The sequence below is a fragment of the Sipha flava genome, unplaced genomic scaffold, assembly GCF_003268045.1.
Source record: "Sipha flava isolate LNK unplaced genomic scaffold, YSA_version1 132_pilon_pilon, whole genome shotgun sequence".
NCBI classification, from domain to species: domain Eukaryota; kingdom Metazoa; phylum Arthropoda; class Insecta; order Hemiptera; family Aphididae; genus Sipha; species Sipha flava.
This window is the reverse complement of record NW_020271758.1, coordinates 35744-54701: the sequence shown is the minus strand read 5'-3', so window position 1 is coordinate 54701 and position 18958 is coordinate 35744. Positions and strand designations below refer to the sequence as shown.

The 18958-nt window shown below is 27.9% G+C and overlaps 1 protein-coding gene across 1 annotated transcript; it reads left to right on the top strand.

Moving 5' to 3' along the window:
* The first annotated feature begins 2216 nt into the window (after positions 1–2216).
* LOC112679223 (tubulin polyglutamylase TTLL4-like) lies at positions 2217–18315 on the top strand. Its single transcript, XM_025548941.1, has 21 exons — positions 2217–2238; positions 3287–3365; positions 3433–3482; positions 3558–3713; positions 3986–4141; positions 4433–4588; positions 4863–4952; positions 5274–5378; positions 5497–5607; positions 5858–6120; positions 6192–6399; positions 6456–6582; positions 6676–6895; positions 6951–7076; positions 7148–7276; positions 7338–7423; positions 7512–7633; positions 7920–7996; positions 9701–9778; positions 11727–11834; positions 18268–18315. The coding sequence occupies exons 1-21, from the start codon at positions 2217–2219 to the stop codon at positions 18298–18300; spliced, it is 2502 nt and encodes an 833-aa protein (XP_025404726.1). The 3' UTR covers positions 18301–18315.
* Positions 18316–18958: the final 643 nt, after the last annotated feature.

Sequence of the window (18958 nt, the reverse complement as noted above, 5' to 3'; positions counted from 1 at the left end):
GAATTGATTAGATAGGATTAATTTATTTAATTTTTCTGTTACCATTACAAACATTATATACAAATACTCTTTAATAAAACAAATGTGTAGGGGATGTAGAAAACCGAAATGAGTGGAGATTTAGAACAAGGGTGGCTAACCTCAAATAGCTGGAAGGCGAAGGAGAAAAAGAAGACTCTTTACTAAAACAATACAATAACTGATCAAATTTATTAGTCATCAAATAATTAATATTTAACCGACAATAAAAGAATTATTTTAAAATGCATCAAATATTACAGATAATTTAACTAAATTTAACTTTTAAGTAAACACATTCTATCAAACTCTTGCATTTCTTCTGTGTTTGTTAAGAAGTTTCCACATAAATATTCAAATTAAAATTGATATTGTAAAAAAAAAATCATTTAAGTCAATTAACATCTTATTTTATTAGTAATTTGAAAAATATATTATACATTTTTAGTACTTTTTTAAATGTTTAATATAATAAATAATTATATATTTATTTTTGTAAAATATTTAAAAAAAAAATACTATTAGATAATCTGATTGGAAGATAAGCCTTTTAAATAACTTGAACCATAACTTATTTTTAATGTCATTCTATAAATGGAATAATTCTTGTATTTTTTAATTAGTGAAATTTTGTGCCGAATATAATTATGCATGTCACTATTTAACTACTGACCTCGTTTATTTTAAATACATTTTATATTACTTCTTTCTTTTCCTCTATTGCTTAATAATTTATTTAAAACAATAATTTTGTTGATTACATTTTTCCAATATTCTCACAAAAAATTATACATATCATTGATATTTACATCAAAACATTATTATTAGGCCTGGGATTTATATGCAATAAAAATTGTATAATATGCATTTTATTTACCAAAATATGCAAAAACAAATTTTTTTATTTCTAAAATTATTATTCATACTTATATTTATAGGTATGTATTGAATACATTAAATATTAGTTTACACTTATATAGTTTATAAGTCATACAAATTAAATGAAATAATTTTCTATTGTCTCACAAAAGTACTAGGTACCTAACATGATCTAGTCCCATTAAATTTAAACCCAGGCCGAGCCCGGCTTTTTTTAAACAAGACACGGGCGCTGGGCTTTTAAATTTTCAAATCTATTATGTATAGCTAATACGTCTAGTTTATACTTGTTTTAACCTTTGAGTAAATATTTTAGATCTCCAGATTTGTTAAAGTTCTTATGTTCCAAGTTCCCAAATTTAGTTCGTTTTCCGATTTCAGTTGTTTTCCATGATTGATCCAGTTCCGAGGCTTATTTGATGGTTTCTTAACGGTAAAGTTTTTTATAATGTCGAGTTTTTAGCCCGACACTCAACTCCCTAACTGAAGGACCAGACTATCCCAACCAATTAAGGTAAGGGTTGGGCTACTGCAGTACACATATTAAGGTACACTGGGCGAGGGGAGCGCCACTTTCCATATGCTTCAGCTTGCTAAACCCGTAACACTAGGTGTTCCCCTGAGGGTGCGTATGAATTTATATAATGTATAATATATAATGTAATGATTTAAAATTAAACTAAATTATTTAATTATTTATTTAAATTAAATTAAGATACCGAGAATGGTTATATGTCCTTAAATCAATTACTTATTATATTATAAATAAATAATATTACCTCTCCGGTCCTTGTATCGACTTGATTGTTGAAACCGTGGTTGACACCTGAGATATAAGATAAGGTGACCAATTTGTATTTTAAAATAATAATAACTTTTTCTTTGACTCACTATTTTTAATTTTATTTAAACTTTTTTAACATTCATTAATACATGTATTTTGAATTATTACAAACCGTTTACAACTAATTATGTCTTTCTACATAGACCATCTGCGTAGTCTTTTATACTCACTTTTGACCGTCTGTACAAAAAGACAATAAGAACGCGTCTGTCCACGTGACTAAAAACTGAGCTTCTTATATTTAATGTTATATGTGTGTGTGCACGTGTATGTGTGTACGTGTGTGTGTGATATCTTATCGTTCTATTTTATTCTATTCAATAACTTATCCTTATCTTTAATGGGTAACAATTCTTATAATTATTTTATTATACATTAAATTTTAAAAATATATGATTGCTTAGGCCGCATTTCATTACAATAATAATAGCCTAAAGGTTCCGTGGGACAATCTCAAGAGTTCCGCAAGATCGATATGGATATTGAGAATAGAAACTGTAATGAACAGTAATCGTGAACTATACTTAATTAACATTTTTTGGAACACTGGTTTTTCAATAAACTGTCGATAAACTGGTGTGAAGTTGTAATCAGAGACATTGAAGTTTCACGAAACACAAACTATTTCCTAAGGTTTCCACGGTCAAAAAAAAGAGTTTGGGAACCGCTGCTCTGTTAAGTGCATCGTTAAATAATGGATTAAGATTTGATATGTAGTATATTTACGACGATTTGAAAAATAGATGTTCATTAAATAAATACCATTTAAAATTAACTAAATAATAAAAACTTGAAAATCTAAGTTTAAAAATTAACAAGATTCTCAACAATCTGTAAATGTGCAATTATATGAATTATGTTCAAAATATACAAAAATATGCAAAAAAAAAAAAATGTTTTATTTAATCGACAATAAGCCATATCGTGAACATACTGACGAACAATCAATTTAAACTTTCGGAATAAAACATTCAAATGCATATAAATCCTAGCTCTAATTATTATCATTAAAAAATAAAGTTTTTATTTTAATTAATAAACATACTTTAACAAGCCCAGAATATGATAATTTGGGGCCCGAGGCCAAACAATTTTAAGGACCCATAACCATAATCAAAATATTAATGACCTACACAAATATATTTTAGAGACAAAAAAAAAAATTTTTATTCTGATTTATACATTTATTTCTTGTTTTTTTTTTTTAAAAAAAAAATTAAAATGTTAAGTATTTATATGAATAATTTTTTCTTTCATTTTTGGAAGTAAACTATTTAATTATATCATCGGTATTAATTACCTCTAAAACATTACTCTCTGAACACAAAACCATAAAACTATATACTATTTTATACTAGTTAAAAAACGAAAAACCTGCTATCCACCAGGGGCCTACAATTGTTTGATATCCATTATGGGCCCAGGGCCATGGTCCCCTCTGCACCCCTCAATCCGGGCTTATACTTATATTTCGGAAATGTATTATTTTTTTCCAGACAAATCTAGTGTAAAATTTTTTTATCATGGAACAAATAAAATCATCGGATAAAAATATAAAAAAAGTAATAATTAAAATTAAAAAGAAAGTTAATACTTCAAATAAAGCTTCTGCGTTCCCTATTAAGTGAGAATAAAAAACAAAAATTAAATAATCAAGTATTATTTTTTAAAACTGAATTGTTTCATTTCAGATTATTGAATAATCATAAACTAAATTTATCAGTACCGTTGACATCTAAAAGTAAACGATTTTTGAAAATCATTAAGTTATTATTTATTTGTATTAAAATTAATTTATATATTGTTTTTATAATAGATACTCAAAAAACACTTGGTGCTAATCTATATCAAAATATAGATCTTAGTTCAGAAAGACTTCTGAAATTAGCCCCGTATCCAATCTTAGATACTGATCCTGGCTTGAAAAATTTAAATTTCTCAAGTAAATTATCCAGATATCCTCATTCAATAGGTAACATGTCTTCCAAATTGAATGTATCTATGTTGCTTATTTTTTAATGTATATTTATTTTATATAAATATGATAATTTTATTTCTAACTGAACTAATACATAGTAATTGTTAGTTATAATTTTAAACATAAAAATTAGTTTATAAACCTACAGTAAATTAAATCATGCATTTTAAATTAAAATTCCTAATTGATATTTTAAAAAATATATTGTTGATATTAACTATAGCAATATTCAATTTATATTAATTTAAATATTATTTTTATAATAGATACTCAAAAAACACTTAGTGCTAATCTACATCAAAAAATAGATCTTAGGTCAGAAAGACTTTTGAAATTAGCTTCGGATCCAATTTTAGTTACTGATCCTAGGTTGAAAAATTTAAATATCTCAAATAAATTATCCACATCTCCTCATTCACTAGGTAAGAAAATCAATAGATAACATATTACCCAAATTGAATTTATCTATGTAACTTATTTGTTTAATAAATATTTATTTTTTATATATGTAAGATAATTTTATTTCTAACTGAACTAATACATTGTAACTGTTAGTAATAATTTTAAACATAAAAATTAGTTTATAAACCTACAGTTATTTAAATCATGCATTTTAAATTAAAATTCCAAATTAATATTTGAAAAAATATTGTAATGATGTTAATTATAGCAATATTCAATTTATATTAATTTATACATTGTTTTTATAATAGATACTCAAAAAACTCTTGGAGCTAATCTACATCAAAATATAGATCAAAGTTCAGAAAGACTCCTGAAATTAGCTCCGTATCCAATCTTAGGTACTGATCCTGGCTTGAAAAATTTAAATTTCTCAAATAAACTATCCAGATCTTTACATTCAATAGGTAGCATGTTATCCAAATTTAAAGTATATATGTAGTTTATTTTTTTTTAATAAATACTTATTCTTTATAAAAATATAATTTTATTTTTAACTGAACTAATACATAGTAATTGTAAGTTATAATTTTAAACATAAAAATTAGTTTATAAACCTACAGTTAATTAAATCATGCATTTTAAATTAAAATTCCAAATTAATATTTAAAAAAATATTTTATTGATGTTAATTTAAGCAATATTCAATTTATATTAATTTATATATTGTTTTTATAATAGATACTCAAAAAATACTTGGTGCTGATCTACATCAAAAGATAGATCTCAGTTCAGAAATACTTCCGAAATTAGCTCCGGATCCAATCTTAGGTACTAATCCTAGCTTGAAAAATTTAAATTTCTCAAATAAATTATCTAGATCTCCCAATTCACTAAGTAAGATAATCAATAGGTAACATGTTACCTAAGTTTAAGGTATCTATGTAGCTTTCTTATTAAATAAATACTTATATATATACGATTATTTTATTTTTAACTGAGCTAATACATTGTAATTTTTAGTTATAATTTTAAACATAAAAATTAGTTTATATTTACAGTAAATTAAATCATGCATTTTAAATTAAAGTTCCAAATTAATATTTGAAAACATTAATTATGACAATATTCAACTTATAAAATTAACTATAGGAAATTGCGAACAAGAAAATATTTCTGAACCACATTCAGCCCTAAGATTAAGTTTATTTTCAAGTGTACCTCCATACATACGATTTTCTTCGCATGATGTAAAAGGTAATTTTATTTTACATATAAATAATAAGGCTTATTATAACAAAGTTTCGAAATGAATGAATATTAAAAAAAAAAATTTTAATTTTAAAATCTAAATGTAATGGTATTTTTATTATAGGTGAATCATTTCCAATAGCTTTGAAAGTACTGCTGAAATGGGAAATAAATTGCATGACTCCAATTGTTGTACGTCATACCATTCAAAACAGTGATTTTAAATTAGTGGGAAGTGAGTTTAGTTTATTTAGTAATTTAAACAGTTCTTCTTTCACTAAAGATCAAAATTATATAACCTTACAAAATAATTTTGGTAGTACACTACCTATTTTTAATGTTTTTTTGTGACTACTCCTATAAGTACTCAATGAGTTCATGACATTACCTCGATCCACTCGAGTTTGTTTTTCATATTTTGACTAACCTTTCCTTTAAATCTTAATATAATATTGAATATTATTTAATTACATGTTTTAATTTAGAATCTAATGATTGGTTTGGAACATGGGGTAAACATATGAAATCGTTAAATTTTAAAACTCTTCGTGATCAACAAAAATTTAATCATTTTCCGGGAACATTTGAAATTGGACGTAAAGATAGATTATGGAAAAACTTACATAGGCTCATGTTGATATATGGTAACGATCAATTCGGTATTATACCTACATCATACATATTACCTCGTGATGTTAGAAGTTTAAAACAAGTCTGGAAGAAAAATGATAAATGGATTGTTAAACCGGTATTTATTAAACTTATTATTTTCTAATATTTGTTGATAAACGTTTTTTGCTAAACCTAATTTTACTATAGCCAGCATCTGCTAGAGGAACTGGAATTTGTGTGATATCAAAATTAAGTCAAATACCAAATAATGAACATTTAGTTGTACAAAGGTATATTGACAATCCTTATTTAATCAATGATACAAAATTTGATTTAAGACTATATATCCTCATTACTTCAATCAATCCTCTCCGGCTTTATCTATATGATAATGGGCTTGTACGATTTGCTTCAGGTTAAATATTTTTCACTGAATTCTTGACATTTTCACATATTTATTTTTAATTTCAGTCAAGTACTCATCTGATCTTACTACTATATCTGATCGATATATGCATTTGACTAACTACAGTATAAACAGACTCAGTAGTCAGTATACTCAAAATGAAGATGCTGATGCATGCCAAGGACATAAATGGTAAATATATTTTAGAAAATTTATATTTATCTTAATAATTTTTAAATTTTTATTCACCATGTAGTCCTTATTTATCAATTATAATTATTTTAGGACATTGCGATCATTGTGGACTTACATGGAAAAAGAGCGTAAAATTGATGTTAAAAAATTATGGGATAGTTTGGCCGATTTAGTTGTTAAAACAGTAATCAGTGGTGAATTGCCTATGAGCCAAATGTGTTCATCAAACCTAGGCAACCGATACAACGCATATGAGTTATTTGGGATTGATGTATTGTTTGATGAAAATCTAAAGCCTTGGATATTAGAAGTAAAGTAAATTTAACTTTTAGAAGATTGAATTATTTAATTGTTTTATTTATTAGGTTAACATATCTCCTTCTCTTCATACTTCTTCTCCACTTGACGTAGCAGTCAAAGGGCCATTAATTAAAGACTTAATGAATGTGGTTGGTTACCATATACCAAATAAAATGTCACTTACTACGAATGTAAGTTATAGTAGTTTATAAAAATGTAAATTATAATTAAATATTTAATTTGTAACTTTTTAAAATTGTAGAATATATTACTCAAAATGTTAGGAGTCAATTCACCACTATGTTATGATAAAAGATTATATACATTTAATTTATCAGCTAAAGAAAGAAAAAAACAAGAATATTTTGCAAATGTTGAATCTAGAGAAAAAGTATTAAATTATTAATTACATTTAATAAATAAATAATAAATTTTGTTTTAAATTTTTTTAGTATATTGACACCATATTAGAAGATCTTTTACCAGATGATGTTCGACATCTTATTACATATGAAGATGAACTTACTGAAATTGGATCGTATGTACTTTGATGATAAATTATATACATTTTATATTATTGTATGATATTTTATTTATATTTAAAGAAAAGATTTTTTAAATTTTAGATTTCAAAAAGTGTTTCCAACTACTTCATCCTTTAAATATCATGAATTCTTTGATGGTCCCAGGTATTATAATATGCTTTTTGATGCATGGGAATGTAAATATAGTAATAAAAGAGAAGAAGGTAAGGTTCAAAACTTCATCGTATTGTATGTTTTACATAACTATAACAGTTATTATTATTTTAGCTAGATTATTATTTTCAGAGTCAGTTTTGATAACTTATAAACGAATACATTTCAGAAAAAAAATATTTCCTTAGAATTTTCTGCAATCTATAATTTTGATAACTCAAATACATTTTTCTTGTATTTATCATTGAACTTAAAGGTTCTTCTGTATTCCCATAATAAAATTGAATCTATTTCAATAATTTATATCTTCTAAGATGAGATTATTTTATATTTAAGGTATTGCTGTGTTAGAAAAATTGTGTCAGTTAAAAGTTCATTTAGAAGTGTCAGACATCAACGAAGAACAACCAAAAGTAATATTTTAACCAATTTAAATTGAATATAAGTATTACTAAAAAAATATGATATTTACTTCAAAGAGTCATATAAATTATGTAAAAAGATTAGTTCTATAAATGTATTGAAAAATAAATGTGTTAAACAGTTGTTTTAAAATGTTCACAAACATAAGTTTTATACTTATCAACAGATTAATGGATAAAAAATTGTATACATATATATATATATATATTTAAATGTATTAGTATAAACTGATATCCAATACCAATATATTTACAATAAAAATATAAATATAATTAAGTTAATGAAGTAAATATTGAGAGTTCAAACAAATTTTATGATAATTTGTGGTCAGACCACCATAGTTATTGAATATTTTAGTACAAAACTTAAAGAATGAATTTTTTAATTATTAATTCATTGTTTGTAATTTTGTACTTGGTGTTGGTTAGTCTTGACATAAATTAATGGATTATCAAATATTGGATATAAAAAAATGAATATAATATATATAAATTATGATAGGTTATAATTTATTAATTTTTTCTGTTTGAATCGAGAACCGAGTAGGTGCTGTTTTCACATTACTACAACTTAGCCCTAAAATCTATTTATTTATGTTATATTATATTAATAATAAATTGATATGGCCAGACATCATAAATTATTTGATAGGCATTCAAGTTTTTGACTACATATTGAGTGCAAATTCTATTTTATCACTTAATTATTCTATTTGAATTAATATTTATTTAATGATTGGAAAAAATACAGTGACTTCACGTGCTTTATGGATTATTATATATTAGATGTTTTGATATTGTATTTCAAAAAATATTTCAGTAGAGACTTGTTCACAATCAGCTGAAAAATATTAGAATCCTTAATTTATATCTGTAACTCACACAAGTTAATAATTATAAACTAATTTATGTTTAATAATTTACAATTGTTCATAGTATAATTTATTTTTAAACGTATAAATATTGTATGTATAAGTGGATATTTAGGAATTTTTCTTTGACGCCCTTATAATATATTTCTTTGGCCACACCAGTGACGAATACAGGATTTCTAAGGGGAGGAGGGGGGAAATAAAAAACTTATAAAAATTAAGATTGTATTATTTTCACTAAAAAAAAAAAAAAAATAGAGATAATTCATATACTTAATTATTATTTGACCACATATAATACTAAATACATCCTGCTGAAATTGATAAAATATATAACAACTTTTTATTTATAATAATTTATTGACAACTACTTAATAAATATGAGGCAAATATTATTAATATTAGGTATTATTATGTAGAATTACTCCAATCTAAAACTTTTATCCCTCCTAGGTTATTTTTTAATAAAATCAGTTAGTATTTATTTTTCTGTTTTCATAGGAGCGTTATTTTTTTTTTTTTAGAAAACATTGATGAATACATGATTGCTTAATTATAATATCCATTAAATAATTTATAATATAATAAAACATAATGCTTAAATTAAATAGAAATCTTGTAATTTGATTATGTATTATATTTATTATCCTTGATTTATATATTTTATATGCAGCACCATATAATTAAATAAATTGAGGTTTTGATGTATAATATATAATACTACTTTATAACTTCCCCTTATGTATTCATTATTTTATTAATTTATTTTAAATAAAACGGTTATGTATAAATAGTTTTTTGAATTTTTTTTTTTTTTTATCAGACTTGTGACACTCTCCAAAATACACAAATGGAAGTTGAAATATCAGATATTGATAAATTGAATGACCATCAACAAACGGTAAACCGATAACTGATTATAACCAGTCAATAATTTTTTAAATTATTTTATCCTAGTTTTTATAAATATTATATTTGCAAATATAATGAATACCATACATTTTATTTAAACTTTTTAGTTATTTATTATTATTGTTAATATTGCTTATTTCAAGGTATCCTATTTATATTTTAGCTTTTGTGGAGTTATAAACTATAATTATGAAGTCGGCAATTATCAATTATACAGCATGTGGATAGAACATTTTATTTGTAAATATCTTGTTTGATAGTAACTTTATGATTTGTATTTAAGTTCATTTAGGTACAGTTATGACAATATTTATTTAAATAAAAAATATTTAACTATTCTCAACGGCATCTATGTAATTAGTTTAAAATCATTTGAAAGAAATATGTACATCTGCAAAACAAATTCATATAGAGTATTAGTTTATTATTTATTATTTATATTTTTATAGTTAATTATTTAATATTTATTTGATATATATATATATAAATCATTTAAATTAAATCTATTAATTATAAATATTAAGTTTATAATAATAAATATTATTCTTACTTCAAAATAATTTTCGGAATAAATTCAATGATGTTCAAACATACAAAATGACTCAAGAAAACCATTCCACATGTAACACAATATAAAAATCTAATCATATAAATTGAATTAAAAAAAAAAAAAATGTATTATTAAAATTATTTCAATCCAAATCATTCCACTTATATAAAAAAATAACTGTCTAAAATGAATGTAAAAAAAATAAAAAAAATATGTATTATTAAAAAAAGGGGGTTTTCCAATAATTTTTTTAAACTAGTAATAATAATATTTTATAGTACCTATTTATATATATTTAAGTATTGAACAATTTTTTCAGTTAATAAAAAGAAAGTAGTGGAATATATAAATATATTAGTGATGGGTCGAACCCTGATTTTTTAAATCGAACCGAACTCTAAATTATTTTTTCGAACCCTATCTGAACCGAACCTATTATGGTTTTAAGTCGAACTCAATAATTTTTATCATGTACATTGTACCTACCTACAAATTAAATCAACCATAATTAATTATAATTTAAATTTTAGATAATTTCTTATTATTATTATTATTATTATTATTTTTCAAAACCAGTATTGTGCTCTCTCATGTTGTCTTGTAGCTTATAAAATATTCATTGAGTATTGAGTGTAATATGACAACACAATCAGTACATTTTAATAATATATATAAAAAAATAGTAATAACTATAATTCACAAATATAGAATGATTAGTAGAATTTATAATGTAAGACGTAAGTTGTAAACATTATTTTATTAATAGCACAGTCGCGGTATAGGAATATTACCATGGATTTACCCAAAATAGATTTTAACCTTTATAATAAATATGATAAAAACAAAAATAGTTAATTTATGAATGTAGATACACTGCCTATATTCGTGATAAACAATTTATTAATGTTTTGGTAGGCGGAGGGTGGATGTGTAACATGCGACTAGAAAAATAACATTATTATTATAAATAATGCATAACGTGCACTTTACAGATTATCACTTTCTATCGCCAATAGTCCAATTATTTCTAAATAATCATTATCAATTTTTATTTTTCAAAAATAAGTTTTGAAGAATTGTACAAATATTTGGTTTTCGAACTATCGTGGCCAGTAAGTCTGGTTCGACAAATATTTTCAAGTTCAATTTTCGAACAGTAAAAGATGATTGATAATCCGGTTTGATTTTTTTTCATGCCAAGTTCGAATTTTGGACTGAACCGAATATCAAGGTTTCGGTTCGAGATTCGAACAGTTCGACCTATCACTAATATATACATAGCTGTATTCATAGATCATACTTAATTTAAACTTAGTATATACTTTCTTAAGTAAAACATTAGAATTTTCATCAATATCGTATTCATAGATAATTCTTTTTTTTAAAGAAATTTCTCGAGAGGCTGGGGAATATTCCCTGTTCCCGTGAACATTCCTTGGGGAATATTCTTAGTGGCACATCACTAGTCATGATCAAAAAATGTATGATAACATTTGTAAGTATAATAAGTATGATATTCTTTATTTTGTATTCTTTAATTATTACATAAAATGTCTAATTATAAATGAGTTTCTTATATTAAAACCATTATTTCCACCATCATTCATAACTTCAGCATCAATAGTCTCATGTTGAAACTGTGGTTCTAATTGATCCAAATGCATGTTTATTTTATATTTGATACAAATATTATATAATATAACACAGGCTTTTTTGTTAAGATACAAATTAAACTGTTTAAATACTATTTCATATTGTGATACCACAAAAAAAGAATTATAGAACTCACTATCGAGAAATTGTAGTAGCAAGGTTAGGTTGATGTTTTGAAGTTTAACGGAACGTTACAAAACTTTCCATATTGTCATGATATTATTGTTATCAATTATAATACTAATACCTATTTAGGTACTCATATTTCATATCAATCAGCCGTTTCGCGTGTTCAAGATAAACCATTTCTTTTTCTACGTAGAATTTGTAAAAACTTCAGAAAAATGTCGAGGAGGGAGGGTTAAACCCAAACCCAAAACCTAATGATGCCACTGTATAAAAAGATAATTGTAAAACAACCGTTTTACTTATAATTTTTATATTATGTTCAATTAGCACGTAAGCAAATTAAATGCAACTTGTTTAAGCGAAATGCATATAAGACAGAAGACTAACACACAAAGTATGTCTTCTGTGATGGTCGTGTGATTCAACTACCACGGGAAACATGTGTTTTATTATGTATTAACTTACTATGCCCACCTTGAGGTGACACCAGAGATTACACTAACTGGGCTGGAACAGAAACCATTGATCTTGACAAGCAGTTTCCCCTCAGACAAATAGGAGCTGAACCACGATAATAAGGGCTAACCAAACCCAAAATTTAACAGAACGCTCAACAATGCACGGTAGTTCATACGGTCAAAGACTTTTGCGAACTCCAAATAAACGGAATCAAGCTGTGAATGTTTGCTGAAAGCCTCAAAAACGTAATCAGTAAAAATTAAATTACAGGTCGTAACAGAATGCCCACGGCGAAAACCTTTGTTGTTCTTCGATAATGATGTTATTAAAAGGTGTATGTATGGATTTCAAAACTAATGACTTGAGTAATTTGGCAAAGCGACTAATAATACCGATTGACCTGTAACTGATGATATCTGTAATGTCGCCTGACTTAAAAACGGAGTAACCGAACTAATTTTCCTTATATCAGGAAAGACATCTTCTGATAAGGATTTACTATAAAAAAGTAATACTGGAAAACACATAAACAGCCCTAAGTTTATAAATAAAAAAAACCTGAGAGCAAATTTGGGCCGATCGATTTTGTAAGACGTAATTTTAACTAAGCTTGTCTGAACATCGGTTAGACTAACATAACAAGAAGGATTATCGTAAGGTAATCCAACAGGAACACAAAAATCAACATTAATGCCATGTGGCGAAAAAACAGAAATAAATTGTTTAGAGAGAAGCTCACACATAGTAGTTCTGTCGAAACTGAAAATACCATTTAATTTGACAGCAGTAAGCAAATTGGAAAATTTTCTATTTTTCCGCGCGAAATCCCAAAAAGATTTGGGATTGGTACAAAAAGATTGGGTATAATTGTATAGACTATTTCAAACTGATCAGTATTTTGATTCTTGATGTACTAAAAAAGTAGGTATGAACTATAAGAATTATATCAAAAATCCAAAAACTATAAATTTGGTTCAAACTTCAATGTATGAAAAATGATAAATAGATACATTGATAAACAATTAATAGATACCGACGCGCCGCACCAATTTTCCATTGACGCGTGACGCTCATAACATTAACTACAAACACACAATACCGGTTCAGACGGAGCATCAACTATACTACGCTATACCATAACTCCACTCTCCTCGTGACGCGTCACGCGTTCTGTGATCCCACCTTAATGTCGAACGATGTTACAACGACGTGTTTGTGTGGCGTCGCTACCGATCCTACAATGATAGGCGGTTGTCGGCAACGACTCACGTGTTATGTATGTAGACAGGAGCGAAATGGGTTATTCAATTATATATAAAAAAAATAATATATCACAATCAATTAAATAATAATAATAATAATAATAATAACTTAATATAGGGCGCCCCGGGAATACTAAGGTTTTAGGTAAAATACAAAATAATTAATACGCTACACAATATATAAATTAGCGTACAAGAACATTGGAATACCAGGAAATGAGGAATATATAAAAAATCGGCCACGAATGACTTGGTGTGGTAGCACAAAAATGGCACACACTAACATGGGCGGACACAGACGTGTGTTGGGCCCAACCGTTGGAAAAAGACAAACTTTTCACTCGTCAGTCAACGGTCTTGACTGGCGGCATCGTTTTCGCTCGACGGCCTGTCGCTGGACGCTGGAGGGGGAACTTGGGAGGTGGTTTTATTTTCGCTACATTGTGATGCTAGTCTGACGCTGGTAAACGAAAAGGTAGCGGAACGGAAAACCGTCCGAACGACAAACGTACAACTTTGTCCTGAAATATCTGTTCGCACTTTCCGTCATTCAAACATGTCGCCGGTGCCATCTCCGGCTCCTCGACTTACCAAAAACGCTCAATAAGCTCTTCGATAGAAACGGTCATTGAGACAAGTACCGACTGATACGGACTGTTCTCCGGTTCGGACACGACGCCAATTCATATCCACCTAAAAATTGAATTATATGCGGACGGTAACGCGCTATTGACTTTACATTTACGTCCGTCCATGACCGAAGTAAAGACGTCACTACCTAATAATATATCAATCGGCGACGGAACGTAAAAGGACGGGTCGGCTAATGCCAAATTAGAAAACCGGTTTTTGATATCTGCGGGTAACGACTTGCCTGGCAGATCGCCTGTTATAGTGGGTAGCACCCATGCGTGTACTGATAATACAGGCTCGGTCGCAAACCGCGGTTGTACTGTACATTCGACACGGCCATGAACATTAACGGGTACGCCGGATAAGCCGCTTATCGGGGCGGTCCAACGTGATCGCTTTAAGCCTAAGCGTTCGGCGCATGCAACTGTGATAGCGCTTATTTGCGACGCGCATTCGATTTACGCGCGCATGGTTTGCCACGACCCGGTTCGATCGCGCACGTGGACGAGCGCCGTACCTAACATGATAGTGGCGGGGTGGAGGGAAGGCGGTTGTGGAACAGACGCGCACATAACTTGGGCGGGTTGTGCGTCGTCAGTAGTATATCGATCGCCGGTGGACACGTGTAACAGCGAATGGTGTCTCCGCGAACGGTTTATTTTTACATTTCGGAGCCCAGTGCTTGGGACTAAAGCAATTAAAACACATTTTGTGTTCCTGCGTCCACCCGACTCGTTCATCGACATCCCAAGCTTTGAACCGGGTACATGAAACTAACTCATGGGGCCCAGTACAGCATGGACAGGCCTTATCATTTTTGGAAGTTACCATCGACGTCAAGCGATAACCCTGTGACTTCCCGGCGTACTCTTCCCCTTTTCGGATCGGACCAGTTGTTCTATTATTTTTAACTGATGCTGACAAAGCTGCCTTGTTAGGTAACTCCCCGACAACCTCTAATATTGCTACGCGTGTTCGTACGAACTCTAATAATTTAATTAAAGACGGATAATCAGTCATACTACTCGCTTCAAATAATTGACGGGTCGACATCGGTAAACTTCTAAACGCGATCGAGAATAAAATAAATGATCCTAAATCCGGAATCTTAAGAGCCTCTAGCAATGAATAACCCTCATTGAACGTACCCACAAATTTGTTGAGATCACGGAGCGATTCGTGTGATATCGTCGATGTATGTAATAAATTGTCGACGATCGATGTAGCTATTAAGCGCAGTCGATTAAAACGGTCGGACAACGTGGACTAGAGGTGGTAAAGAATAGCAGTAGCAGCTGTAATAGCAGTGCTATTTTACTGTAGCAGTAGCAGGCTGCTAATCTAAAACAAAAATAACAGAGACTGCTATTATTTTTTATCACTTTACCTACACTGCAAAATAATATGATAGAATGATAATATGAAATAAATGTTATATTGATGAAAGACCTGCTATTGCTATCATAACACAAAGCTATTCAAAGTAGCATTATTGTGTATTACACAATCACCTAATTTTACCTTGCCATAAGTTTATTATACTTGGTACTTGCTACTTCGTAGTGCTAAAATGTATACTATACTATTTCAGATTAAACTTGCCCACTCGATCGACGAAAACTCGAACTTCTATAACTAGAAGGATGTAAAAAATAAATCACAATTCTTTTAAAGTGAAAACATGATTAAAAAAGTATTTTATTTTACTATTTTCTTACATTTGTGAATGAAAAAAATGAAAATAACATTAAGTTTGAAGACCAATAACAAACTAAATAATCATTATAACAGTTTTACGCATTATAATTTAAGAAAAGTAGCATTTCCACCTTTTTGCTACTTAAACTACTGCGTCGATCACTTATGAGTTGTCCCGCTTCGGAGAAAACTCTTTCGCGAGGTACCGATATTCCAAGAGCATATAACATCTTTCTTGCCAGTTGACTGAGGTAAGGATAATTATGTTTGTTTTCAAACCACCATTTAAGAGGATCACTATTCCTATTTTGGATTGCCTCTTCTAAATACCGTTGAACTTCTACTAATGCCCTTGATGTACCACAATTGTTCCCATAGGTTGTACTTGTGCTACTTTAGAATCTATTGAGTCCCAAATAGATATTCTATTACTATCACCTTCATGTTCTTGTTGTGGTATGGACTCAATTTCTTCTCTAACAGCATTATTGGGGACTCTGCTAGCAGAAATTATAGCAGCAGTAAGTTCAACTATGTCGTTTTTTGTGGACTGTTTCAATGATGTTGAAAGGGAAACATCTTTAAACCTCGGGTCTAAAAAGGTATACCAAATTAATGTTTTACTTAGTTCTATTGTCCCCAATCTGTCCTTATGACTCATACCACTAATTAATTGTTGTAAAACATTTTGAACAGGTGATGAAAACAGTTTTTGAGTCATCAACTCACAAAAAATCTTGAGTTCTTGTGCTATAATTTGAATTATGGAAGCAGTCATGTATTTGCTACCACTAACTGCTTTTGTCGCTTCCTCAAAAGGACGTAACACTTGGATTAGTTGTTTAGAGATGACCCATTGTTCTGATGTCAGTCCTTGAGGTGGGTTGTCTAATAGGCCAAGAGTTCCCCTTATGGAATCTTCTAATTCTACAAAACGATCCAGCATATAGTAAGTGGAGTTCCATCGAGTACATACGTTTTGTAAAAGTTTTTTAGGTATTTTGAAACCATTATTACTTTGATACTCATTTAGTTTATGAGATGCTCTGCTACTTTTTTTGAAATGAGTGATAATAGATTTTATTTTTTCAATTAAGTCAATTTCTAGTTTTAGCGCATCTTGAACAATTAAGTTCAGTGTATGAGCGAAACATCCAAACGATTTTATTTTTAATAAACTTAATGCGTTTTTTATATTGCTGGTTTTATATTGCTGGCATTATCCGACACAGCTAAGACAATTGTGCTATTTAATATTTCCCATTCATCTAAAGTTTTTTGTATTGTTTTGCATAAGTTAAGACCAGATTGACTCTCAGAAAACTCATAGCAGCCTAACAATACTGATTTTAGTTCAAAATTAGTATTAATGAAATGGTATGTTAGGGATATATATGCTATATTGCTTCAAGAAGTCCAGCAATCAGTTATAAGACAACCCTTTATAGCTTCGTTTCTTAGGAGTTCTTTTGTATCATTCACACATTTCTGATATTTGGCTGGAATAAGAACTTTAGAAATTGTGTGGCGATCAGGCATTTTATATGATGCATTAAGAAGCTGAACAAAATCTTTGAAGCCTTTGTCTTCTACCATTTTAAGGGTTGGAAATCTTTAGTAAACAAATTCATAAGCCCATCATCAATTTTTTTTTAACATCAAAAGTCATTTTTTTTGGAACATAAGAAGTTATAGTTGCTTGTTTTCGTTTGTTTTGTATTGGAGGTACTACTGTATTAGAACTAGTACTAGAAGGCTGTAGATGTAAAAGAGAACCTAAATTACTTTGGACTGTTTCATTTAATGGTGCAGATAATTTAGATGTTGATAGTAGATTATTGACTGTATCTGGATTGTCAACAAGTTCTTCGTTTTCAACTGTCCGTATAAATTTGAGTTATTTATATTATGAATATAAGTTTAAGTTTTTATAATTATTAGATATATACATATAATTGTACTTAATTTAATGTTGTGGTTTTTTACCTTAACTTAAGTAATATAATTGTTTTTATATACTATTTTGATATGTTTTTGACTTTAAATTTAAGCTAACTTACTGATGTTTTTTTAATTTATTTTATTTTTTTTCAGGCTAGCAGTGAAGTAAGCCTAAAATTATGGTGACCATACGTACTCTTTTTCATAGGACAGTACTCTTTTTAGATGCATTGTCCTATTGTCCTTAATACTAGTGTAAAGTACACACAAATGTACTATTTTTTAACTTATAACTAATATTTATAAAAAAAAAAAAATTATATTATACAATGTTATAAAGTTTAATTTTATAAAGTTAAACATGTAGGAAACATGTTATTTTTATCAAATTTAAATATTTTGTTTTTATATCATAAAATTTCAAATTGTATTAAAATTAAATTTGTAGAAAACATTTAATTAAAGTTTTGTACTTAAAGTTTAATTTTTAATTTATTATATTTACATGCAAATTTATAATTCTTTTAATGTATTCAGTTACAAATTATTTTCTTATAAAGACACACACCAAATAAGCTGACACTCTAATGAAATTGTTATTTTTAATAAATAATAAATACTTTATATAATTGATAATATAAATATATTATATAATTAATTAAATAAAGACACAAATTTTATAGCTAGAGACTATTGGTTATAGTCAAAATAGGTAGAATGTATAGACATTAGTCAATTCTATCAGGGTAAAGGTTTTTCGTGGTAAAAAGGCAAAGTTTTAAAATGTATTTCTTTTTAAATTTTTATATCTGGTCACCATACCTATAATACCAAAAAGTTTATG

Bases quoted from the DNA above. Each gene is read 5' to 3' on its own strand.
- LOC112679223 (XM_025548941.1), top strand. From the start codon at position 2,217: ATGGATATTGAGAATAGAAACT. The intron at 3,714-3,985 runs GTAACATGTCTT...TTTTTATAATAG, and splicing joins CAGATATCCTCATTCAATAG to ATACTCAAAAAACACTTAGT. The intron at 6,896-6,950 runs GTAAAGTAAATT...TTTATTTATTAG, and splicing joins TAAAGCCTTGGATATTAGAA to GTTAACATATCTCCTTCTCT.